The sequence below is a fragment of the Oncorhynchus gorbuscha genome, linkage group LG23 (assembly GCF_021184085.1).
Source record: "Oncorhynchus gorbuscha isolate QuinsamMale2020 ecotype Even-year linkage group LG23, OgorEven_v1.0, whole genome shotgun sequence".
Lineage (NCBI taxonomy): Eukaryota > Metazoa > Chordata > Actinopteri > Salmoniformes > Salmonidae > Oncorhynchus > Oncorhynchus gorbuscha.
The window spans coordinates 11,495,123-11,523,048 of record NC_060195.1 but is presented as its reverse complement, the minus strand read 5'-3'; the positions used below and the strand labels follow the sequence as shown (position 1 = coordinate 11,523,048).

The following is a 27,926-nucleotide window of genomic DNA, read 5'->3' as shown; positions in this document are numbered from 1 at the left end:
ATGGAAGCATTTGTCCATCCCAAAAATGTATTTCAAATAATGAAAATACTTTTTTAACACGCTTCGGCGGCCCACACAAGGGTTGACGTCTAGTCATACACAGTATGTAACTATGTCAAGTCAACAAAAGTCTTGGGGAATTGTAAATGTAATGTTGGGTTGTCTATTGGCTCCCGAGTGGCGCAACGGTCTAAGACAATGCATCTCAATGCTGGAAGCGTCACTACAGATCCTTGATCGATCCCGTATCACAACCGGACGTAATCGGGTGTCCCATAGGACGGTGCACAATTGGCCCAGCCTCGTCCGGGTTAGGGTTTGGCCGGGTTAGGGTTTGGCCGGGTTAGGGTTTGGCCTGGTTTGGCCGGGCTAGGGTTTGGCCGGGTTAGGGTTTGGCCGGGTTAGGGTTTGGCCGGGTTTGGCCGGGCTAGGGTTTGGCCGGGTTTGGGTTTGGCCGGGTTAGGGTTTGGCCGGGTTAGGGTTTGGCCGGGTTTGGCCGGGTTAGGGTTTGGTCGGGTTAGGGTTTGGCCGGGTTTGGCCGGGTTAGGGTTCGGCCGGGTTAGGGTTTGGCCGGGTTAGGGTTTGGCCGGGTTTGGGTTTGGCCGGGTTAGGGTTTGGCCGGGTTAGGCCGGGTTAGGGTTTGGCCGGGTTAGGGTTTGGCCGGGTTAGGCCGGGTTAGGCCCTCATGGTAAATAAGAATGTGTTCTTCGCTGACTTGGCAAGTTAAAATATTGTGGATATGTTCAAGTCAAGAGTGATGAACTGTTACGAAACCAAACAGCTTGAGAACAACACAAACAAATCATTCAACCACCAGAGGAAACCAACTAAATGATTCAGACGGAGTGAGAATCAGGAAGAGAGCAGCGTTGTCATTACCCTTAGATCTTCACGCTCTCTGTCCCATACACGTTGTAGCCTTCTCTGTAAGTGGCAAAGTTCTGGGGGTTGGTCGGTGGAACTGGCTTAAATTTCTCAGCATTTTTTGCTAGTTTGAGCCGTTTGGTTTCTGCACGCGATTTGTAACAGAACTCAATCAGTGCCACCATCATGGCCAGCCCCAGCCCTCCAACCAGAATATAGAAGACTCCAGCCACATTGCTCAGGCTGAGAGCACTTGTCTTGTCCTGGGGAAGGTGACGAACATAGTTAGAGGGTTTGCGGTGGAGAGACAGTACAGCCTACCAGTACGATACTAAAGCAGAGTATATATAGGCCTCAAACTGATCCTTACAGAGTCTTGTTGAAATAACAGTCAGAGATCTAACACTCTATTATCAGATCTTCCTACAAACTGTTTCTCTGAGACAGAAACGTTTCTGTTGCTACCAATGGCAGCTCATACTACAGACTCCAGAGATTAACAGCAACAGAAGGCTGATAAAGTAAAGGATGGCTGAGGTTGAGTCTAGAAAAAGTCTAGATTGGACTGGCTTTCCTATAGGGGTCCAAGAAGTTTTGAGGAACATCTGAACACCATAGTCAGACCACTCTCCAATGAAGGGGAGACGAGTCACCTCTTTAGTTTGATCTAGGTGAATGTAGAGCTTCCCCTATTCTACAGGTCTTCTTCCATATAAGGAAGCTGTGGTCAGTAACTCACAGGTCAACATTTCAAGACCTGTCCTGACATGTTTTATTTTATTGGTATCAAACCATTTTGCTGCTGCTTCCTTCCCAAACATGTTTATAGAAAATGTGTTTCATGAGAGTTTTACCATTTTGCAGTTTAACCCTTTTGAGGTTTGACTGTGGTAATCTGTAGCTAAACTGTCGAGGGTACGGACACTGATCTGTTAGTTTATTGGCCTGGCTATGGTCTCAGAGGGTTAGATAGAGGCGTATTACATTCTTAGACTTCATGTGGGGTGGAAACAACAAGATCTCTTCATTGCAACTCCTTGCTCAGACAAAGACCTGAAAAACACCCCGCGGTGTTGTAATGTCCCGAAGTTACATGGAAGCAGTTGATCATGAACACTGTTTGTTTAGTAAATAGAAACAACAGCATAATGGTAAGAATATCATGAATGTCAAGCATGAAAATTAGCAAAAATAGCACTTAATGTCAACAGCTAGTCAACAACTATTCAATGATGGTGTTTGATTATTTGACACATGTACCATTTCACCAAGCATACGGTCATTTACTATTACAGTTGGTGAAGAAAAAAAGCAGTTCCTATTTCTATATTGGCCAAAACAAAAACAACGTATTTTTCAGATATGATTTGAATTTGTGAAATCGTGCATGAAGGACTTGAACCACTTGTTTATTTTTGTTAAATGTATGTGGCAGAATTATTTTGGGGGGTATAATAAAAGAATAAAATAAGGGGTAGGGGGGGATATAAGAGTATAATCTAGATGTTTCAGTATGGCTTAGCATTTCTTTGCATATGAACAGTAAGTCACAATGCAACTGGGAATCAACACAGAAGACCTGCGGAGACTGACCTTACTTCCAGAGTCCTTGGTTCCACATTCACCCTTATCGTACCACCATTTGTTTTTCAGCTTGTCTAAGATGCCTTGTTCACTGAGTTTCAATACGGCAAGGTTTACAGGAGTTCTTCACATGAGAAATAACATAAATAACATCATATTATGTTATTTTATGTTATTCATAACTTCATAGTTTGCATAACTTCATAACAAAGCGATCGAGCAGGACTCCTGGCCGTTGTCACATCACAGAGAACAGGCATTCTAGTCTATTACCTTGTCGTCATTGACCAGCCCTAGTCTAGGGCCAGGGCCTGCTCCTATCGCTTCGAGTAATCGGCAGACGCTGGTAACAGGACGAGCATGTACTGACTGTACACGCTGGTCTGGAAGTATCTAAAGCTGAGGAAGGTATTTGATTGTGGGGACAGCAGGGTAGCTTTCTGACCAGCACTTAACAAGTTCCATCCAACTAGAGCCTTCTCTTGACTAACAGTAGCAGTAAAGGACTACAGCACAACCGTTGACCTGATATTTGCAGTAGCAGAGGCTTGGACACCTCCTACTGCAACATCACAAGGTGGCTCTGAGCTTTGTTTCCAAAGACAACATGAACAATGAACCTAATAATGGCATTTACCTTGACATTAAAGACGGCATTAAAAAACTGAATGAAGCCAGAGGTGTTTCACATCAACCCGTTTCATAAGAACTTGGGCTGTGTATTGTTGGGAAAACAGCCTTTACTAAATCCGCTTACAAGGGGGATTACTGTCAACCAAGCTACAGCTTTATTACTGCTGTTTAAGCTCAGCTTTGACACATCAGGGGGATAATGAATGTGGTTTCTCTTTGTAATATGGTTTCATCAGAGGAAACTGATAGCTAATAATCAAGTGTTAAAATGCTGAATTAAAAGGTATAAGAAATTTCCCACTGCTTTACAACTGACATAGTGCCTTGTACTTAACATTAACTATTTACCTGTGCAACATACATGACATAATAGCCTTTTTTTAAATGAAGCTAAGATGTTACATGTGGAAAACACAACGAAAGGATGTCTATAGCCCATTAGCAGCATAATGTGCTCTGCTCTATAGCCCCATTAGCAACATAATGTGCTCTGCTCTATAGACCATTAGCAACATATTGTGCTCTGCTCTATAGCCCCATTAGCAACATAATGTGCTCTGCTCTATAGCCCCATTAGCAACATAATGTGCTCTGCTCTATAGCCCCATTAGCAACATATTGTGCTCTGCTCTATAGCCCCATTAGCAACATAATGTGCTCTGCTCTATAGCCCCATTAGCAACATAGTGTGCTCTGCTCTATAGCCCCATTAGCAACATATTGTGCTCTGCTCTATAGCCCCATTAGCAGCATAATGTGCTCTGCTCTATAGCTCATTAGCAACATAATGTGCTCTGCTCTATAGCCCCATTAGCAACATATTGTGCTCTGCTCTATAGCCCCATTAGCAACATATTGTGCTCTGCTCTATAGCCCCATTAGCAGCATAATGTGCTCTGCTCTATAGCCCCATTAGCAACATAATGTGCTCTGCTCTATAGACCATTAGCAACATAATGTGCTCTGCTCTATAGCCCATTAGCAACATAATGTGCTCTGCTCTATAGCCCATTAGCAGCATAATGTGCTCTGCTCTTTAGCCCCATTAGCAGCATAATGTGCTCTGCTCTATAGCTCATTAGCACCATAATGTGCTCTGCTCTATAGCCCCATTAGCAACATAATGTGCTCTGCTCTATAGCCCCATTAGCAGCATAATGTACTCTGCTCTATAGCCCATTAGCAACATAATGTGCTCTGCTCTATAGCCCCATTAGCAGCATAATGTGCTCTGCTCTATAGCCCCATTAGCAACATAATGTGCTCTGCTCTATAGCCCCATTAGCAACATAATGTGCTCTGCTCTATAGCCCATAATTAGGAAGATTGATCACATGGTGCTCTACTCTACAGCCCCTATAAAAACAGACTGGTGGAGCTCTACTCTATAGCCCCATTAGCAACAGAATGTACTCTGCTCTATAGCCCTTTATGCAATGGGTGGGTCGAATCGTGACTGTTTGCGTAAAACCACATTCCAGTTGGTGTCTATTCCACACGTTTCCACCGCCTAAATCTATCACGTTAAAATGCCCATTTATGCCTCTCTAGTGGCACAGTGGTCTAAGGCACAGTATTGCAGTGCTAGCTGTGCCACTAGAGAACCTGGTTTGAGTCCAGGCTCTTTCGCAGTTGGCTGCGACCGGGAGACCCATGGGGCGGCGCACAATTGGCCCAACGTTGTCCGGGTTGTCCAATCGCTCACAAGCAAATCCTGTGGCGGGCTGGGCGAAATGCACGCTGGCCCGGTCGCAAAGTGTACAGTGCGTCCTCTGACACATTGGTGCGGGTTAAGCAGGCATTGTGTCAAGAAGCAATCTATCGACCTTTGCCTCTCCCAAGTCCGTACGGGAGTTGCAGCGATGGGAGAAGACTGTAACTGCCAATTTGATACCATGAAATTGGTGAGAAAAGGGTGTAAAAATAATAAAAGCCTATTAACTCTGTTCCATCTGACTGCACAATAGTCAGCCCAGCCAGGCAATTTATGAACTTGATCTCCACTATAAAAAGCATTCAATAATATTTTTCGACTAACATTTAGTTTTCAACAACGGAGATTTGTATAAACCTTGCTGTCTGTCTCTCTGACATTTGCAACATTGTTTCAATATTCAAATTCGATCTCCTGCTGTCCCATAGTAATGAACGAGTTGTGAGTCTGGACGAGACAGAGAGGCAGGAAGCATTTCTCAGACATTCAAAATCATAACTCAGCTGGCATCATTTTTATGGATGTATACAAAACGAATTAAAAAAAAGATAAAACGAAACACAGCTAATTTGCAGTCTTTCAGCTTCAGTTAGAAATGATTGTGTTACTGTAGCTGTGTTGTTGGCTAGCTCCTCTGAATAACAGTATCCTGACGAGTGAGCACATTTTCTATACCAGGCGAAATCGTACCTCATCAGCTTATTGTTATGGATGGATCCAATTAAATGGCATTAGAAACCAGCTTTAACAAATGCAAATGCAGCTACTTTACCGGCTGTACTTTTTTGACATGACTGTAAGTTAGCCGTATTTGGCTAGCTAGCAAGCAAAGGATAATAACGTTGCCAGCCAGTATGGCAACGGTACATTTAGAATGAACGACTGGGTCACATCCATAGATACAGAACAGAAAGACTGAACGACTGGGTCACATCCATAGATACAGAACAGAAAGACTGAACGACTGGGTCACATCCATAGATACAGAACAGAAAGACTGAACGACTGGGTCACATCCATAGATACAGAACAGAAAGACTGAACGACTGGGTCACATCCATAGATACAGAACAGAAAGAATGAACGACTGGGTCACATCCATAGATACAGAACAGAAAGACTGAACGACTGGGTCACATCCATAGATACAGAACAGAAAGACTGAACGACTGGGTCACATCCATAGATACAGAACAGAAAGACTGAACGACTGGGTCACATCCATAGATACAGAACAGAAAGACTGAACGACTGGGTCTCCGCTCCAGCAACCCTAGATTGGTGTGGGGACTATATATTGTGGAAGGATGAAATAGAATAATTAAATGAATGAAAATAACATTTTTTTATGAAAATATGTGACTCATTATTTGAATATGTTGGTAACCCGTTGTATAAAAGTGATAATGCCCTAGAAGACAGTGTTTGGGGGATATATTGGCACGGTTTGCCGACCCTCAACGAACAACTCCCATCCCATAGCCTTTCTCTGGCATTATCACTTAATTACACAGCTTGTAGAAAACTAAATGCAGTCAGATGGAACAGAGTAAATAGGCATTTTAACACCATAGATTTAGCCGGTGGAATAGACAACGGCTGGAATGCGGTTTCAACCAATCAGCATTCAGGATTACACACACCCGTTGTATAAAGCACTATAGAAACAGACTACGCTAATCAAAGAACGATGAATGGATAACAAGTGTCTTGGGTTCCACTGGTGAGCAATGTCCTCCTGGGAAATTTAGGGAACCATACATTATCATCCATTATCATCAGCAGGAGAAGAGAAGATTGCAACACTGTGTAGAATAGTATCTCCATGGCCAATGGCAATAGGGCGACTGTGAAGGACTGTGAAGGACTGTGAAGGACTATGAAGGACTGTCCATCGTGGTAGCTCAGAGAGACATTGATTAACAATGCAATTATCTGTTAACATGCTCATGATGCTGGAGCCTGATACCCAATCCAAGAGAGCAGTATTGCAGAGGTGATCAGAAAGAGAGAGGGTGTGTGTGTGTGTGTGTGTGTGTGTGTGTGTGTGTGTGTGTGTGTGTGTGTGTGTGTGTGTGTGTGTGTGTGTGTGTGTGTGTGTGTGTGTGTGTGTGTGTGTGTGTGTGTGTGTGTGTGTGTGTGTGTCCCAGTCGACAGCCAACGCATTGAGATATACAGGAAAATTAACCTTCGAACACAGCAGATGGTCACCAAACTCACACACTCTCCGTCTTTCACCGACGATGCCAATGTTCGTCAGAGCTAAATGCCAGACTTTGAGGTGTGCAGTTTGAATGTTTAAGAGCAGAGGAATATCAAATGCAAATGATTTGACATGATCAATACATTTTAGCCATGATCCTGAAGGTTGCCCAAAGCCACAGTATACATACCTGAGCAGGTCCAGATGAAAGACAGAAGGAGACATGTCAGAGAAGCAACGGTATTAGTGCTCTTCTACTGCCGCCGTCGCAGCTGTGAGCCTCAACATCACTCAGCATACTGACTATACAGCACAGATTATTAGCACAAATGCATGGTTGAAAAATAGTGTTGCAGAATTCCTGTCACTTTCCCATAATTCCTAGGTTTTCCAGAAACCCCCATGGGAGGATTCCCTGAATAAGGGGGAGAATAAGCAAGGAATGGAACTCTGCCAGAGGGAATCTTCAAAACAGGGATTTCTGGGAAACCTGGAAATGTTCATTTACTGGGACTTTTTTTAGCTAGTGGATTTGTGCAACCCTACATATAGGAAGGGTATTTCTGAACATTATGGAGGTGAAACAGAAAGGTCAGATGTGTTGGTAGGACGTTACGTGATCTAGATATTATAGAGATGTTAGCCATGATGCTTTTTCAAACATGTCACAGTTGTACAACATTACATTTCCTGAGAATTCATGTCAAATGACCCTATCTATCACAGCTAATCTGTAAGCAAGTCACTTGGCTGACCTAATTCATAGCATGAGTCATTCCTTGAGTCACTTGTCATTCAATTGATCTCAACTGTATCAAATGTCACTGCCTTTGTATGCCATCTCTAAAATAGCATGATGCAAGCTTCATAGCACATAGTGTAAGTATGGTGATACCAAGGTTGAGTGAAACACGCTCATATTACATCACTGTATCCCAGGATGGATACAGCCATGTCTTCAGAAGAGAGTAGAATAGAAGAGTAAGAATCCTGATTATCACAATGGTTATTGGGCTCAATTCTGGCTCTTGGTCGGTCGTGTTCAAATCAAGTGCTAAATTGGGTAAAAACATTTGACACCATCTACAATTGTGTCGATTCTTCTTTGTAAAATCATCATGAAAAAGCAACCAATTACAGGGACAGTTCCACCACCGACAAAGTCCTAATTTAACTGAATGTAGTCGTACCACATGACCCACAGCCCTAAGAGATCAGACCTTCTCCTTCAGATTAGAATTCTCACGTTTGCCCGTAATGCTTAGTCCCCTCAAGACTCCGCTGTTCGCCTCGCCTCCCTGAGATGACAAGTCTCAGCTGAGTAGCCATTTTGGGGGGTTTCAGCCAATGGGCTCTAGAGGCCAGCATGGTTTCTCTAGGCCAGTCGCATGGGATGTCCAGAGAAGCAGCTGTATGACATGAGCAACTGTGAAGCCATGTTGTGTCAGACAAGAATAATGTTATGAAATACAGACATGACCTTCACAAGAGAAGGCGGCAGTCTCTGGCATCTAGACGCCATGTTTTCATAAATAGTTTGTGACTAACTATTCATGAAATGTAATTTATAATACACATTCTTATTGTATAATATATAAATTACAACAGGTATATTTTACTCAGAGATCTGACAGAGATACTCTTAACATTAATTAGACTTCAGACTGGCTATACATTCTCTAGACAATATAATACCCGACACACACATCGTCTGCTGCCCAGAGATGTTAAAGATGGATTTAACTCTATCTCCTCCTTTTCCAACTGCAGGACAGCGCTATCCTCCTCACATCCCTCCCACCACTGAGAAGAAGCAGTCTAAACATCCCCAGTCAAATAAACACACCTCGTCCTTATCAAACACAAGCAAACACTGGTCCACAGATCTGTATCCTTCCTCTCACAACTGTCTTTGTCAAACAACTCAGCTTAGCCTTACCAGTCCATCTCCTTTACTACACTTCATGCTACATCTTAGCCTTACCAGTCCATCTCCTTTACTATACTTCATGCTACCTCTTAGCCTTACCAGTCCATCTCCTTTACTACACTTCATGCTACCTCTTAGCCTTACCAGTCCATCTCCTTTACTACACTTCATGCTACCTCTTAGCCTTACCAGTCCATCTCCTTTACTATACTTCATGCTACCTCTTAGCCTTACCAGTCCATCTCCTTTACTACACTTCATGCTACCTCTTAGCCTTACCAGTCCATCTCCTTTACTATACTTCATGCTACCTCTTAGCCTTACCAGTCCATCTCCTTTACTATACTTCATGCTACCTCTTAGCCTTACCAGTCCATCTCCTTTACTACACTTCATGCTACCTCTTAGCCTTACCAGTCCATCTCCTTTACTATACTTCATGCTACCTCTTAGCCTTACCAGTCCATCTCCTTTACTACACTTCATGCTACATCTTAGCCTTACCAGTCCATCTCCTTTACTATACTTCATGCTACCTCTTAGCCTTACCAGTCCATCTCCTTTACTACACTTCATGCTACCTCTTAGCCTTACCAGTCCATCTCCTTTACTACACTTCATGCTACCTCTTAGCCTTACCAGTCCATCTCCTTTACTATACTTCATGTTACCTCTTAGCCTTACCAGTCCATCTCCTTTACTACACTTCATGCTACCTCTTAGCCTTACCAGTCCATCTCCTTTACTATACTTCATGCTACCTCTTAGCCTTACCAGTCCATCTCCTTTACTACACTTCATGCTACCTCTTAGCCTTACCAGTCCATCTCCTTTACTACACTTCATGCTACCTCTTAGCTTTACCAGTCCATCTCCTTTACTACACCTCATGCTACCTCTTAGCCTTTACCAGTCCATCTCCTTTACTACACTTCATGCTACCTCTTAGCCTTACCAGTCCATCTCCTTTACTACACTTCATGCTACCTCTTAGCCTTACCAGTCCATCTCCTTTACTACACTTCATGCTACCTCTTAGCCTTACCAGTCCATCTCCTTTACTATACTTCATGCTACCTCTTAGCCTTACCAGTCCATCTCCTTTACTACACTTCATGCTACCTCTTAGCCTTACCAGTCCATCTCCTTTACTACACTTCATGCTACCTCTTAGCCTTACCAGTCCATCTCCTTTACTACACTTCATGCTACCTCTTAGCCTTACCAGTCCATCTCCTTTACTACACTTCATGCTACCTCATCTTCCTCTCTGTGTGTTAGCCAAGTAAGGGTTCTTAGTTTGATATTTTGTTCCATAGACTGGTCAGAGTCTGGTAAACGACAGAAAGGCTACCTTTGAGCCTGGTTGGGACTCAACACTTGGTTACTGGTTGGGTTGGGTTGCTAGGTAACAAAGTACATAAGAAAATCAAAGTGCTATAATATAAATCCAATCAGTAATCAATGATTTTTATTATACCTATTGACTATTATTAACAGCCTTGCCGATTACTCTGCACCATGGTACCCGATCTGGTGACATCGAGGCTGACCTTGGAGTCACCTCCTCCGCTGCCGCACTCTCCCTTGTCGTACCACCATTTGTTTTTCAATTTGTCCAACAGGCCCTGCTCATTCAGTTTTAACACTGCCAGGTTAACAGCATTTCTTGAAACGATAAAACATAACTTGTAAGAAAATGCACAGGTCCGTGAGAAATCTAATGCATAGTAGTGGTATAGTAGCAGTATAGTATAGTCGTAGTATAGTAAGGTAGTATAGCAGTAGTTATAACGATAATGATAATAGTTGATAATGGTAGTTGGACTACCACTAATAGTGCTTATTGTTAAAATCAGTATTATCTATTATGTTTAATAATTTTAGGAATATGAGTTAGATAGATCAGTAAGGTTAAGAGGAAGAGCAAAGAAAGTGGTATATATTGAAAAGGGGGCATGATGAGTTAGGTAGTTTAGAAACTGAAGTGTGCGGGACGGGGACACTAGTCATCATTGAGAAGAAAAGCAACAATAGAAAACACCATGCAATTAACATTCATCACAAGTGACAGTGCAACTTTTAAAGGCTACATGGAAAAACTGTTGAACTGTTAAATTAAAAGTGACAACAACTGTCAGGAAGGACAGCACACAGGACAGAAGGACACCACGCAGGACAGAAGGACAGCACGCAGGAGAGAAGGACAGCACGCAGGAGAGAAGGACAGCACGCAGGACAGAAGCACAGCACACAGGACAGAAGGACAGCACACAGGACAGAAGCACAGCACGCAGGACAGAAGAACAGCATACAGGAAGGAAGGACAGCACATAGGACAGAAGGACAGCACGCAGGACAGAAGGACAGCACGCAGGACAGCACACAGGACAGCACGCAGGACAGAAGGACAGCACACAGGACAGAGGGACAGCATGCAGGACAGGAGGATAGGGCAGAAGGGCAGGACAGAAGGATAGGGCAGAAGGGCAGGACAGAAGGATAGGGCAGAAGGGCAGGACAGAAGGATAGGGCAGAAGGGCAGGACAGACGGATAGGGCAGAAGGGCAGGACAGAAGGATAGGGCAGAAGGGCAGGACAGAAGGATAGGGCAGAAGGGCAGGGCAGAAGGATAGGGCAGAAGGGCAGGGCAGAAGGATAGGGCAGAAGGGCAGGGCAGAAGGATAGGGCAGAAGGGCAGGACAGAAGGATAGGGCAGAAGGGCAGGACAGAAGGATAGGGCAGAAGGGCAGGACAGAAGGATAGGGCAGAAGGGCAGGGCAGAAGGATAGGGCAGAAGGGCAGGACAGAAGGATAGGGCAGAAGGACAGCATGAAGGACAGAAGGACAGGACAGAAGGACAGAACAGGAGGACAGGACAGATGGACAGGACCTAGGACAGGACAGAATCGCAGAAGGACAGGACAGAAGGACAGGACAAAATGACAGCACACAGGACAGAAGGACAGGACAGAAGGACAGGACAGGAGAACAGGACAGAAACACAGGACAGAAGGACAGGACAGAAGGACAGGACAGAAACACAGGACACAGGACAGGACAGAATCGCAGAAGGACAGGACAGAAGGACAGGACAGAATCACAGAAGGACAGGACAGAAGGACAGGACAGAAACACAGGACAGAAGGACAGGACAGAAGGACAGGACAGAAACACAGGACACAGGACAGGACAGAATCGCAGAAGGACAGGACAGAAGGACAGGACAGAAACACAGGACAGAAGGACAGGACAGAAGGACAGGACAGAAGGACTGAAGTACAGGACAAAAGGACAGGACAGAAGGACAGGACAGAAGGACAGAAGGACAGGACAGAAGGACAGAAGGACAGGACAGAAGGACTGAAGGACAGGACAAAAGGACAGGACAGAAGGACAGGACAGAATTGCAGAAGGACAGGACAGAAGGACAGGACAGAAACACAGGACAGAAGGAAAGATAGAGTAAGAGAGACAAAGGTAAAATGTTTGTTAATAAACTGTTAAACTCTTTGCTACACCCTGGAATGGATTCCCCGGTGGTTTAGGAATAACAACATTAACACTTATTACAACATCCATAATAACAATTATAAATCAACCTAGATATCCAAGAACAATAAAAGATATGATACCATTACCTCTTTGTGTCCATTCCAAAACAATAAGGAAGAAGAGAAGAACAAGAAGAAGAAGGGCCAAACACAAGACATCAGGGTAGGTGGAATTCTATAACAACAAGGAGAATATCGTTATATTATCCCACCCACCTTAATGCTGAGCCTTTGGGCGTGGCCACACCGTATCCTTTAGAGTCGAGGTTTCCGCCCACTTTCATGGTGTCACAGGGTTTCCTCTGCTCTATGTACTCGTTCATGGTGGACTCCAGGAGGAAAGCAAACTTGCCCTTGGACTTTCGTACCCGGGCCACCCCGTCTGGCGTGGTCTTGACAAACACTGACGGTTCGGCCGATTTCATGTATGACCACATTTTCTCATAGACTGCTATTTTGGATCGCTGTTTAGACGGAGAGAGGGAGGGAAAGGGGAGAAGACGAAGCATTGATACATAGTAGTGATGACCCAAATACAAATGTATACACCATTGAGAGAGAGCGAGAGCAAGAGAGCGAGAGCGAGAGAGAGAGGTGCAGTGAGAGGGAGGAGAGAGAGAGAGAGAGAGAGAGAGAGAGAGAGAGAGAGAGAGAGGTGCAGTGAGAGGGAGAGAGAGAGAGAGAGAGAGAGAGAGAGAGAGAGAGAGAGAGAGAGAGAGAGAGAGAGAGAGAGAGAGAGAGAGAGAGAGGTGCAGTGAGAGGGAGGGAGAGAGAGAGAGAGAGAGAGAGAGAGGGAGAGAGAGAGAGAGAGAGAGAGAGAGAGAGAGCGAGAGAGAGAGGTGCAGTGAGAGGGAGAGAGAGAGAGAGAGAGAGAGAGAGAGAGAGAGAGAGAGAGAGAGAGAGAGAGAGAGAGAGAGAGAGGTGCATTGAGAGGGAGAGAGAGAGATGGAGAGCGAGAGCGAGAGGTGCAGTGAGAGGGAGAGCGAGAGGGAGAGGTGCAGTGAGAGAGAGAGCGAGAGGGAGAGGGAGAGGGAGAGAGAGAGAGAGAGAGAGAGAGAGAGAGAGAGAGAGAGAGAGAGAGAGCGAGCGAGAGAGAGAGGTGCAGTGAGAGAGAGAGAGAGAGAGAGAGAGAGAGAGAGAGAGAGAGAGAGAGAGAGAGAGAGAGAGAGAGAGAGAGAGAGAGAGAGAGAGAGAGGTGCAGTGAGAGGGAGAGAGAGAGATGGAGAGCGAGAGCGAGAGGTGCAGTGAGAGGGAGAGAGAGAGATGGAGAGCGAGAGCGAGAGGTGCAGTGAGAGGGAGAGCGAGAGGGAGAGAGAGAGAGGACCCTGAACAATGAGAGAAACAGGAAGGAGTGATGCACAGGAACAAGAACCTTGCTATAGTACATTCCCGGCTCCCCTCTCTCCACTGGGATTCTCTGCCTCTGACCCTATTACAGGGGTTGAGTCACTGGCTTACTTGTGCTCTTCCATGCCGTCCCTAGGAGGGGTGCGTCACTTGAGTGGGTTGAGTCACAGACGTGATCTTCCTGTCCAGTTTTGCGGCCCCTCAGGCTCGCACGGTGAAGGAGATCTTCGTGGGATATAATCAGCCTTGTCTCAGGGTAGTAAGTTAGGGGTCTGTTGATATCCCTCTAGTTTTGTGGGGGCTGTGCTTTGGCAAAGTGGATGGGGTTATATCTTGCCTGGTTGGCACTGTCCGAGGGTATCTTCGGACGGGGCCACAGTGTCCCCCGACCCACCCCTGTCTCAGTCTCCAGTATCTACTCTGCAACAGTCTATGTGCCGGTGGGCTAGGGTCAGTCTGTTATATCTGGTGTCCTGTGTGAATTTAAGTATACTCCCTTTAATTATCGCTCTCCCTCCCAGTGAATCTGATCCCTGGGATCATGCCTCCGGAATACCTGGCCCCAGTCCAACTGGTTGTGCTGCTGCTCCAGTTTCAACTGTTCTGCTTGCGGTTAGGGAACCCTGACCTGTTCACCCAACCTACTACTTTGTCCCAGACCTGCTGTTTTCGACACTTTCACTCTCTCTACCGCACCTGCTGTCTTGACCTCTGAATGCTCGGCTTTGAACAGCCAACTGACGTTTTCTCCTGATGTAATGACCTATTGCACACTTTAAAACCACTGTGATTATTATTATTTGACCCTGCTGGTCATCTATGAACATTTAAATATCTCGAATAACGATCAAATAATGTTCTGTTATAATCTCCACGCGGCACAGCCAGCAGACGACTGGCCGCCATTCAGAGCCTGGCTCCTCGAGGGAGTTTTTCACATCACTGTACTTCTACACCTGCATTGCTTGCTGTTTGTGGTTTTAGGCTGGGTTTCTGTACAAGCACTTTGTGACATGTGTGATGTGATTGAGGTGAGAACCTTGCTAGAGTAACATCAGGAGGAGACCTAGATGAGAGTTTCCCAGTACGGTGCCTGTGGTTAGGCTTAGTGTGCCTGCTGTACAACCTGTTGGAGTGAAGAGAGGACTTCCAGCCATCTATAACAAGCAACAATTCAATGATTCAATGCCACTGGGTTCATTTTGGCAACGCAGTTTCAAACTCCAGACTTCTGCTGCCAGGTGATGGTGTGTGTAGAGTGGATACTCTCACAAGTACACCGCAGGTTACATTTAGGAGGGTTAGAGCTATCTGGGATCATTGGGATTTGCCTACCTCCTAAACCCTAAACTTAACCCCTACACTTACCTTAACCGTAACCCTTATCTAACTTAACCTTAACCCTTATCTAACTTAACCTTAACCCTTATCTAACTTAACCTTAACCTTAACCCTTATCTAACTTAACCTTAACCGTAACCCTTATCTAACTTAACCTTAACCGTAACCCTTATCTAACATAACCATAACCCTTATCTAACTTAACCTTAACCCTTATCTAACTTAACCTTAACCCTTATCTAACTTAACCTTAACCCTTATCTAACTTAACCTTAACCCTTATCTAACTTAACCTTAACCCTTATCTAACTTAACCTTAACCCTTATCTAACTTAACCTTAACCCTTATCTAACATAACCATAACCCTTATCTAACTTAACCTTAACCCTTATCTAACTTAACCTTAACCCTTATCTAACTTAACCTTAACCCTTATCTAACTTACCCTTAACCTTAACCCTTATCTAACTTAACCATAACCCTTATCTAACTTAACCTTAACCCTTATCTAACTTAACCTTAACCCTTATCTAACTTAACCTTAACCCTTATCTAACTTACCCTTAACCTTAACCCTTATCTAACTTAACCTTAACCGTAACCCTTATCTAACATAACCATAACCCTTATCTAACTTAACCTTAACCCTTATCTAACTTAACCTTAACCCTTATCTAACTTAACCTTAACCCTTATCTAACTTAACCTTAACCCTTATCTAACTTAACCTTAACCGTAACCCTTATCTAACTTAACCTTAACCCTTATCTAACTTAACCTTAAACGTAACCCGTATCTAACTTAACCTTAACCCGTCAACATTTTAAAATGTAAACTTCAATGGAGTAGGGACGTCCCAAAGATCCCGGATAGCAATTTAGGAGCTAGAGTTTTACAAGGAAGTGGGCCAGTTGGCAATAGTCAATTGTACCAATGGGCCTATTGCCAATAGCCTACATGTTCCGAGTATGAACAAGCTGTTGATATGGCAACACCAATCAGAGGCATTGTCCCAGTGGCGTCAAGCATCCCATTGTATGGGCTTCCCCAGAAGGGTCCGTTTAGTTTCAAATACTGAAACGGTCAAGGACTTAATTTAGCCAGATCAAAGATTTGAAGAGCATAAGGTGTTGTGTATTACTAACTGAAGCAGCCATTTGTGGTAAGGCAGCACTTAGGTATAACAGTCATATTTCCTAAGAAGTCTTGAAATTAAAGGAAGTGTCAAGGGAGACAAATATACTGTTAGTGAAGGACACTCTCATAGTTCTCAAATATACTGTTAGTGAAGGACACTCTCATAGTTCTCAAATATACTGTTAGTGAAGGACACTCTCATAGTTCTCAAATATACTGTTAGTGAAGGACACTCTCATAGTTCTCAAATATACTGTTAGTGAAGGACACTCTCATAGTTCTCAAATATACTGTTAGTGAAGGACACTCTCATAGTTCTCAAATATACTGTTAGTGAAGGACACTCTCATAGTTCTCAAATATACTGTTAGTGAAGGACACTCTCATAGTTCTCAAATATACTGTTAGTGAAGGACACTCTCATAGTTCTCAAATATACTGTTAGTGAAGGACACTCTCATAGTTCTCAAATATACTGTTAGTGAAGGACACTCTCATAGTTCTCAAATATACTGTTAGTGAAGGACACTCTCATAGTTCTCAAATATACTGTTAGTGAAGGACACTCTCATAGTTCTCAAATATACTGTTAGTGAAGGACACTCTCATAGTTCTCAAATATACTGTTAGTGAAGGACACTCTCATAGTTCTCAAATATACTGTTAGTGAAGGACACTCTCAGAGTTCTCAAGCAGAGTAAACAACACACCAACTCCACTAGGTAAGTAACAAATAGAGGCTGTGGAAAATGCAACAACAACAACAGCGCACGCAAATAGAGGCTGTGGAAAATGCAACAACAACAACAGCGCACGCAAATAGAGGCTGTGGAAAATGCAACAACAACAACAGCGCACGCAAATAGAGGCTGTGGAAAATGCAACAACAACAACAGCGCACGCAAATAGAGGCTGTGGAAAATGCAACAACAACAACAGCGCACGCAAATAGAGGCTGTGGAAAATGCAACAACAACAACATCAGCGCACGTACGCAAATAGAGGCTGTGGAAAATGCAACAACAACAACAGCGCACGCAAATAGAGGCTGTGGAAAATGCAACAACAACAACATCAGCGCACGTACGCAAATAGAGGCTGTGGAAAATGCAACAACAACAACAGCACACGCAAATAGAGGCTGTGGAAAATGCAACAACAACAACAGCGCACGTACGCACGCAAATAGAGGCTGTGGAAAATGCAACAACAACAGCGCACGCACGCACGCAGAAGAACAACTTCTGGAAAGACTGAGTGGTACTAATATGCCTGGCAGTTAACAGAGAAACAGAAGGCTAACGTGTCGGAACGTGCATGTGTGTGTGAGCAAGTGTGTGTGTATGAATGGCGCCGGAGGGGATTTCTGCTGTTCTACGGGCTCCTAACCAACTGTGCTATTTGGTTCGTTTTTTCACATTGTATGTATGTAACTTATTTTGTAACTTACTTCGTACATGATGTTGCTGTTAATTTCTTCTATGGCCTGAAAATAACTTCTGGACATCAAATCAGCAATTACTCACCTTGAACTGGACAAAGATTTTGTTCTATAACGAGTCCGACACGAAGGATATATCGCTTTCTCGGGAACCCGGACCACAATCCCCATCATTTGGTTGAAGAAAAGACAGAGAGAAAGGGGACAGAGGTCGGGCTGCCTTCTGAGAATTCATAGGTGAGTGTGTAAACCACCACTACCATCTGTTCTATTGGCCAACGTGCAATCACTGGAGAATAAACGGGATGATCTACGATCAAGACTATCCTACCAACGGGACATTAAAAACAGTAATATCATGTTTCACAGAGTCGTGGATGAACGACGACATGGATAATATAGAGCTGGCGGGAATTTTCCATGCCTCGGCAGGACAGAGAAGCTATGTCTGGTAAGAAGAGGGGTGGGGGTGTGTGTCTATTTGTCAATAACAGCTGGTGCGCAATGTCTAATATTCAATATGTCTTGAGGAATTGCTTGCCTGAGGTAGAGTACCTTGTGATAAACTGTAGACCACACTATCTACCAAGAGAATTCTGTTCTGTTCACAAACAGATGCTGGCACTAAGACCGCTCTCAACCAGCTGTATAAGGCCATAAGCAAACAAGAACATGTTCATCCAGAAGCGGCGCTCCTAGTGGCCGGGGACTTTAATGCACGTAAACTTAAATCTGTTTTACCTCATTTCTACCAGCATGTCACATGTGCAACCAGAGGAAGAAAAACACTAGACCATCTTTACTCCACCCACAGAGATGCATACAAAGCTCTCCCTTGCCCTCCATTTGGCAAATCTGACCATAATTCTATCCTCCTGGTTCCTGCTTACAAATGAAAACTAAAGCAGGGAGTACCAGTGACTTCCCCCAATATAGAAGTCAGATGTAATGGATGCTACGCTACGGGACTGTTTTGCTAGCATAGACTGGAATATGTTCCGGGATTCACCCAATGACCTTGAGGAATATATCACCTCAGTTATCGGCTTCATCAATAAGTGCATCGAAGTCGTCCCCCCCACAGTGACCTTATATACATATCCCAAGTAGAAGCCATGGATTTCAGGCAACATCTGCATCCAGCTAATTGCTAGAGCTGCTGCTTTCAAGGAGCGGGAAACTAATCCGGACACTTATAGGACATCCCGCTATGCCCTCAGACGAACCATCAAACAGGAATTAATACAGGATTAACAGGATTAAGATTGAATCCTGCTAGCCCGCCTCTGACGTTCGTCAGATGTGGCAGGGCTTGAAACTATTACGGACTACAAAGACAAACGCAGCCGCAAGCTGCCCAATGACGCGAGACTACCAGACGAGCTAAATGCCTTTTATTATCACTTCGAGGAAAGCAACACTGAATCATGCATGAGAGCACCAGCTGTTCCGTAGCCGATGTGAGCAAGACCTTTAAACAGGTCAACACGGATTACCAGACGGATTACCAGGATGTGTAAACAAAGCATGCATGGACCAACTGGCAAGTGTCTTCACTGACAGTTTCAATGTCTCCCTGACCAAGTCTGTAATACCTACATGTTTCAAGCCGACCCCCATCATCCCTGTGTCCAAGGAAGCGAAGGTAACCTGCCTAAATTATTTCTGCCCCATAGCACTCACGTTGGAAGCCATGAAGTGCTTTGATAGGCTAGTCATGGCTCACATCAACAGCATCATCTCGGATACTCCAGACCCATTCCAAATCGCATACCGTCTCAACAGATCCACCGATGACACAATCTAAATTGCACTCCACACTGCCCTTTCCTACCTGGACAAAGGGAACACCTGGACAAAAGTCAATGAATGCTGTTCATTGACTACAACTCATTGTTCAACAACATAGTTCCCAAAAAGCTCATCACTAAGCTAAGGACCTAAACACCTCCCTCTGCAACTGGATCCTAGACTTCCTGACGTGCCGCCCCCAGTGGTGCCTTCTTAGTTCCCTCCTGTACTCCCTGTTCACTAACAACTGCATGGCCAAACATGACTCCAACACAATCATTAAGTTTGCTGATGACACAACAGTGGTAGGACTGATTACAGACAATTATGAGACAGCCAACAAGGAGGAGTTCAGAGACCTGGCAGTGTGGTTCCAGGACAACAACCTCTCCCTCTCTCTTTATAAACATATCTCCATCATCTCACTACAGACACATCTCTATCATCTCACTACAGACATAGCTACATGTATATCCAGTAACAGTCTCCTTGTTTATCTGACATAGCCTCTGGGATGAGCATACAATGGCTTCAATTGAGGGATGGACAGAGAAGGGTTGTGTGGAGGGAGGAAGGGATTGATGGAGAGAGGAAGGGATGGATGGAGGGTTGGAGGGAGGAAAGGATTTGTGGATGAATGGAGGGAGGGAGGATGGGATGGATAGAGGGTTGGAGGGAGGAAGGGGTGGAGGGAAGAAGGGATGGATGAGGGTTGGAGGGACGAAGGGATGATGGAGGGATTAGAGATGAAGGGATGTGTGGAGGTTTGGAGGGATGAAGAGATGTGTGGAGGGATGGAGGGAGGAAGGGATGTGTGGAGGGATGGAGGGAGGAAGGGATGTGTGGAGGGATGGAGGGAGGAAGAGGTGTGTGGAGGGATGGAGGGAGGAAGAGATGTGTGGAGGGATGGAGGGAGGAAGGGATGTGTGGAGGGATGGAGGGAGGAAGAGATGTGTGGAGGGATGGAGGGAGGAAGAGATGTGTGGAGGGATGGAGGGAGGAAGAGATGTGTGGAGGGATGGAGGGAGGAAGGGATGTGTGGAGGGTTGGAGGGAGGAAGAGATGTGTGGAGGGATGGAGGGATGGAGGGAGGAAGGGATGGATGGAATGTTGGAGGGAGGAAGGGATGTGTGGAGGGATGGAGGAAGGAAGGGATGTGTGGAGGGATTAGGGATGAAGGGAGGGAGGGATGTGTGGAGAGATTAGGGATGAAGGGAGGGAGGGATTTGTGGCGGGATTAGGGATGAAGGGAGGGAGTAAGGGATGTGTGGAGGGATGGAGGGAGGAAGGGATGTGTGGAGGGATGGAGGGAGGGAGGAAGAGATGTGTGGAGGGATGGAGGGAGGAAGAGATGTGTGGAGGGATGGAGGGAGGAAGGGATGTGTGGAGGGATGGAGGGAGGAAGAGATGTGTGGAGGGATGGAGGGAGGAAGGGATGGATGGAGGGATGGAGGGAGGAAGGGATGGATGGAAGGTTGTAGGGGAGGGATGTGTGGAGGGATTAGGGATGAAGGGAGGGAGGGATGTGTGGATAGATTAGGGATGAAGGGAGGGAGGGATGTGTGGCGGGATTAGGGATGAAGGGAGGGAGTAAGGGACGTGTGGAGGGATGGAGGGAAAAGGGGATGTGTGGAGGGATGGATGACTTCGTCAACCATTTTGAAAAGAAGGTCGACGACATCCGATCCTCGTTTGCTAAGTCAAACGACACCGCTGGTTCTGCTCACACTGCCCTACCCTGTGCTCTGACCTCTTTCTCCCCTCTCTCTCCAGATGAAATCTCGCGTCTTGTGACGGCCGGCCGCCCAACAACCTGCCCGCTTGACCCTATCCCCTCCTCTCTTCTCCAGACCATTTCCGGAGACCTTCTCCCTTACCTCACCTCGCTCATCAACTCATCCCCGACCGCTGGCTACGTCCCTTCCGTCTTCAAGAGAGCGAGAGTTGCACCCTTCTGAAAAAACCTACACTCGATCCCTCCGATGTCAACAATTACAGACCAGTATCCCTTCTTTCTTTTCTCTCCAAAACTCTTGAACGTGCCGTCCTTGGCCAGCTCTCCCGCTATCTCTCTCTGAATGACCTTCTTGATCCAAATCAGTCAGGTTTCAAGACTAGTCATTCAACTGAGACTGCTCTCCTCTGTATCACGGAGGCGCTCCGCACTGCTAAAGCTAACTCTCTCTCCTCTGCTCTCATCCTTCTAGATCTATCGGCTGCCTTCGATACTGTGAACCATCAGATCCTCCTCTCCACCCTCTCCGAGTTGGGCATCTCCGGCGCGGCCCACGCTTGGATTGCGTCCTACCTGACAGGTCGCTCCTACCAGGTGGCGTGGCGAGAATCTGTCTCCTCACCACGCGCTCTCACCACTGGTGTCCCCCAGGGCTCTGTTCTTGGCCCTCTCCTATTCTCGCTATACACCAAGTCACTTGGCTCTGTCATAACCTCACATGGTCTCTCCTATCATTGCTATGCAGACGACACACAATTAATCTTCTCCTTTCCACCTTCTGATGACCAGGTGGCAAATCGCATCTCTGCATGTCTGGCAGACATATCAGTGTGGATGACGGATCACCACCTCAAGCTGAACCTCGGCAAGACGGAGCTGCTCTTCCTCCCGGGGAAGGACTGCCCGTTCCATGATCTCGCCATCACGGTTGACAACTCCATTGTGTCCTCCTCCCAGAGCGCCAAGAACCTTGGCGTGATCCTGGACAACACCCTGTCGTTCTCAACCAACATCAAGGCGGTGGCCCGTTCCTGTAGGTTCATGCTCTACAACATCCGCAGAGTACGACCCTGCCTCACACAGGAAGCGGCGCAGGTCCTAATCCAGGCACTTGTCATCTCCCGTCTGGATTACTGCAACTCGCTGTTGGCTGGGCTCCCTGCCTGTGCCATTAAACCCCTTCAACTCATGCAGAACGCCGCAGCCCGTCTGGTGTTCAACCTTCCCAAGTTCTCTCACGTCACCCCGCTCCTCCGTTCTCTCCACTGGCTTCCAGTTGAAGCTCGCATCCGCTACAAGACCATGGTGCTTGCCTACGGAGCTGTGAGGGGAACGGCACCTCAGTACCTCCAGGCTCTGATCAGGCCCTACACCCAAACAAGGGCACTGCGTTCATCCACCTCTGGCCTGCTCGCCTCCCTACCACTGAGGAAGTACAGCTCCCGCTCAGCCCAGTCAAAACTGTTCGCTGCTCTGGCCCCCCAATGGTGGAACAAACACCCTCACGACGCCAGGACAGCGGAGTCAATCACCACCTTCCGGAGACACCTGAAACCCCACCTCTTTAAGGAATACCTAGGATAGGATAAGTAATCCCTCTCACCCCCCCCCCCCTTAAGATTTAAATGCACTATTGTAAAGTGACTGTTCCACTGGATGTCATAAGGTGAATGCACCAATTTGTAAGTCGCTCTGGATAAGAGCGTCTGCTAAATGACTTAAATGTAAATGTAAATGTAGGTAGGAAGGGATGTGTGGAGGGAAAGAGGGAGGAAGGGATGTGGGGAGGGATAGAGGGAGGAAGGGATGTGTGGAGGGATAGAGGGAGGAAGGGATGTGGGGAGGGATAGAAGGCGGAAGGGATGTGGGGAGGGATAGAGGGAGGAAGGGATGTGTGGAGGGATAGAGGGAGGAAGGGATGTGTGGAGGGATGGAGGAACGGAGGAAGGGATGTGTGGAGGGATGGAGGAACGGAGGAAGGGATGTGTGGAGGGATAGTGGGAGGAAGGGATGTGTGGAGGGATGGAGGAACGGAGGAAGGGATGTGTGGAGGGATGGAGGAACGGAGGAAGGGATGTGTGGAGGGATAGTGGGAGGAAGAGATGTGTGGATGGATAGAGGGATTTAATAGAGGGTTGGAGGAACGGAGGAAGGGATGTGTGGAGGGATAGAGGGATTTAATAGAGGGTTGGAGAGAGGTAGGAAGAGATGTGTGGACGGATGGAGGGAGGAAGGCATGGAAGGAGGGATTTAGGGAAGAAGGAAGGGATGTGTGGAGGAAGGAAGGGATGGATGGAAGGAAGGATGAAGAAAAGCTATCTGCAGTGCTCAGAAATGGAGTTTGGTCAAGCTTCTGCTTGCAGCAAGATTAATCAGACACTTACACACCCTCCCCCACTCACTCACTCACTCACTCACTCACTCACTCACCCACTCACTCACTCACCACTCACTCACTCACTCACTCACTCACTCACTCACTCACTCACTCACTCACTCTTCCTCCTTGCCTTGTGGGCTGGCCTGTCTCTCTCTACGGTCTGTTAGGCCGCATACTACTGAGGACTGATGCAATGAAAAGAACACAACTAAGGCAATGTGTATGGATACGTGTGCGTGTGTGTGTGTGTGTGTGTGTGTGTGTGTGCGTGCGTGCGTGTGTGTGTGCATGCTTGCAGGGGTGTGTGTGTGTGGATCATTTGTAAAAAATATATATATATTTTGAAGCTTTGCCACAGAAAAGTCCATTTTCCAGCTGAATGTTGGTTGTTGTTTAAAAGCCAAACTGAAGTAGCCATTAAAACACATCTAGGAGGACATTTGATTAAAGTGCAGAGTCCAAATAAATTTCCCTTTTCATTCTAAACAGCCACTTAATCTGTATCGATTCTGAGTTAGGTTAGACAGCGTTTCCACGGGTACATCTTAAATAGCACCCTATTCCCTATATAGGCCCACAGGACCTGGTGACAAGTAGTGCACTATATAGTGAAAAGGTTGCCATTTAGGATGCACTTTCTGTCACTGGCCTTTGAACCGGTTCTATTTTATTCTCTGGCATAGTTGCTTTTATCATGGACTCGACCCAAATAGTGAAAACTTAATGTAGTTCTATTCAAAACCCACCCACAGAGTGAAAACTTAGTTCTATTTAAAACTCTACCCATACAGTGAACACTTAGTTTTATTTAAAACTCTACCCACACAGTGAACACTTATTTCTATTTAAAACTTCACCCACACAGTGAACACTTATTTATATTTAAAACTTCACCCACACAGTGAACACTTAGTTCTATTTAAAACTTACTTCCGGCGCCGACAGAGATGGCCGCCTCGCTTCGCGTTCCTAGGAAACTATGCAGGTTTTTGTTTTTTTACGTGTTATTTCTTACATTAGTACCCCAGGTCATCTTAGGTTTCATTACATACAGTCGAGAAGAACTACTGAATATAAGATCAGCGTCAACTCACCATCAGTACGACCAAGAATATGTTTTTCGCGACGCGGATCCTGTGTTCTGCCTTTCAAACAGGACAAGGGAATGGATCCCATGCAGCGACCCAAAAAAAACGACTCCGAAAAAGAGGGAAACGAGGCGGTCTTCTGGTCAGACTCCGGAGACGGGCACATCGTGCATCACTCCCTAGCATTCTTCTTGCCAATGTCCAGTCTCTTGACAACAAGGTTGATTAAATCCGAGCAAGGGTGGCATTCCAGAGGGACATCAGAGACTGTAACGTTCTTTGCTTCACGGAAACATGGCTCACTGGAGAGACGCTATCCGAGGCGGTGCAGCCAACGGGTTTCTCCACGCATCGCGCCGATAGAAACAAACACCTTTCTGGTAAGAAGAGGGGCGGGGGCGTATGCCTTATGGCTAACGAGACATGGTGTGATGAAAGAAACATACAGGAACTCAAATCCTTCTGTTCACCTGATTTAGAATTCCTCACAATCAAATGTAGACCGCATTATCTACCAAGAGAATTCTTTTAGATTATAATCACAGCCGTATATATCCCCCCCCAAGCAGACACATCGATGGCTCTGAACAAACTTTATTTAACTCTTTGCAAACTGGAAACCATTTATCCGGAGGCTGCATTCATTGTAGCTGGGGATTTTAACAACCGGTTCCGGTTGGAGCGAGTGGTCGCATCTGCACTTCGCTCCCGCGGGTAGTATAACTTTTTCATTATATTTCATTATAGCACAACGGTTTGATTTGTCTAATCTTAGCAATTTCTTCTCAGCTAGCTACATAGCCGTCTTTGTATCAAAGATAATTGCATAATTATCGTATTTCGCCGTCCTAACGTAGTCTTCACTGGCCAGCTAGCTAACGTCCACTGATTAGCTGCACTGGAGAAACTATTACACTCAACTGAACGAATTGATTAGTGTAGTGTTAGCTAGCTACATAGCTGTCTTTGCTGTCTTCGTATCATCGTATCCAAGATAATTGTGTTGTTTAGGTTTAGAGTGTGTAGTCTTAGAGTGATTATCTTAATTTACCGAGGTTAGCTAGCCAGCTATTTGTCGTCCTTAACGTAGGTGACTCTGCTAGCTAGCCAACGCTAGCCAACGTCTTCTGTATAGAACTCAACAACCCGGTCGCATTCACAGGTAGTATCACATTTTCACTTAATTTCATTACAGTACAACGGTTTGATTTGTTTGATCGTAGCTAGCTACATAGCTAGCTACATAGCCGTCTTTGTATCAAAGATAATTGTGTAGTCTAGAGCGATTTTCTAGGTTCGCTAGCCAGCTATTGTCGTTCTTTTAACGCAACGTAACGTAAACAACACTGCTAGCTAGCCAGCTAGCCCCCGAATAGCAACACTGCAGAAACTATTACACTCAACGGAACGACTTGATTAGTGTAGTGTCAACAACGCACCCACTGCCAGCTGGCCTACTTCAGCAGTACTGTATCATTTTAATCATTTTAGTCAATAAGATTCTTGCTACGTAGCTTAACTTTCTGAACATTCGAGACGTGTAGTCCACTTGTCATTCCAATCTCCTTTGCATTAGCGTAGCCTCTTCTGTAGCCTGTCAACTATGTGTCTGTTTATCCCTGTTCTCTCCTCTCTGCACAGACCATACAAACGCTCCACACCGCGTGGCCGCGGCCACCCTACTCTGGTGGTCCCAGCGCGCATGACCCACGTGGAGTTCCAGGTCTCCGGTAGCCTCTGGAACTGCCAATCTGCTGTCAACAAGGCAGAGTTCATCTCAGCCTATGCCTCCCTCCAGTCCCTCGACTTCTTGGCACTGACGGAAACATGGATCACCACAGACAACACTGCTACTCCTACTGCTCTCTCTTCGTCCGTCCACGTGTTCTCGCACACCCCGAGAGCGTCTGGTGAGCGGGGTGGTGGCACCGGGATCCTCATCTCTCCCAAGTGGTCATTCTCTCTTTCTCCCCTTACCCATCTGTCTATCGCCTCCTTTGAATTCCATGCTGTCCCACAGTTACTAGCCCTTTCAAGCTTAACATCCTTATCATTTATCGCCCTCCAGGTTCCCTCGGAGAGTTCATCAATGAGCTTGATGCCTTGATAAGCTCCTTTCCTGAGGACGGCTCACCTCTCACAGTTCTGGGCGACTTCAACCTCCCCACGTCTACCTTTGACTCTTTCCTCTCTGCCTCCTTCTTTCCACTCCTCTCCTCTTTTGACCTCACCCTCTCACCTTCCCCCTACTCACAAGGCAGGCAATACGCTCGACCTCATCTTTACTAGATGCTGTTCTTCCACTAACCTCATTGCAACTCCCCTCCAAGTCTCCGACCACTACCTTGTATCCTTTTCCCTCTCGCTCTCATCCAACACCTCCCACACTGCCCCTACTCGGATGGTATCGCGCCGTCCCAACCTTCGCTCTCTCTCCCCCGCTACTCTCTCCTCTTCCATCCTATCATCTCTTCCCTCCGCTCAAACCTTCTCCCACCTATCTCCTGATTCTGCCTCCTCAACCCTCCTCTCCTCCCTCTCTGCATCCCTTGACTCTCTATGTCCCCTATCCTCCAGGCCGGCTCGGTCCTCCCCTCCCGCTCCGTGGCTCGATGACTCATTGCGAGCTCACAGAACAGGGCTCCGGGCAGCCGAGCGGAAATGGAGGAAAACTCGCCTCCCTGCGGACCTGGCATCCTTTCACTCCCTCCTCTCTACATTTTCCTCCTCTGTCTCTGCTGCTAAAGCCACTTTCTACCACGCTAAATTCCAAGCATCTGCCTCTAACCCTAGGAAGCTCTTTGCCACCTTCTCCTCCCTCCTGAATCCTCCTCCCCCCCTCCTCCCTCTCTGCAGATGACTTCGTCAACCATTTTGAAAAGAAGGTCGACGACATCCGATCCTCATTTGCTAAGTCAAACGACACCACTGGTTCTGCTCACACTGCCCTACCCTGTGCTCTGACCTCTTTCTCCCCTCTCTCCAGATGAAATCTCGCGTCTTGTGACGGCCGGCCGCCCAACAACCTGCCCGCTTGACCCTATCCCCTCCTCTCTTCTCCAGACCATTTCCGGAGACCTTCTCCCTTACCTCACCTCGCTCATCAACTCATCCCTGACCGCTGGCTATGTCCCTTCCGTCTTCAAGAGAGCGAGAGTTGCACCCCTTCTGAAAAAACCTACA

At 46.2% G+C, this 27,926-nt stretch overlaps 1 protein-coding gene across 3 annotated transcripts in view; it reads right to left on the bottom strand.

Moving 5' to 3' along the window:
- Positions 1–27,926, bottom strand: part of LOC124010928 (glutamate receptor 3-like) — a 260,547-nt gene that overhangs the window by 3,071 nt on the left and 229,550 nt on the right. The window contains exons 13-16 of one of the 3 annotated variants that reach the window (XR_006834516.1): positions 12,699–12,946; positions 10,482–10,596; positions 2,458–2,572; positions 990–1,127 (exon numbers count right to left, since the gene is read on the bottom strand). Coding sequence is in view for 2 of the 3 variants with exons in the window: in XM_046323751.1 (XP_046179707.1) it covers positions 882–1,127; positions 10,482–10,596; positions 12,699–12,946 (609 nt within the window). In the remaining variant the exon portion in view is untranslated. Of the gene's footprint in view, positions 1–879; positions 1,128–2,457; positions 2,573–10,481; positions 10,597–12,698; positions 12,947–27,926 lie in introns of those variants that run through there. The other 2 variants (XM_046323751.1, XM_046323750.1) reach the window with 2 other exon arrangements.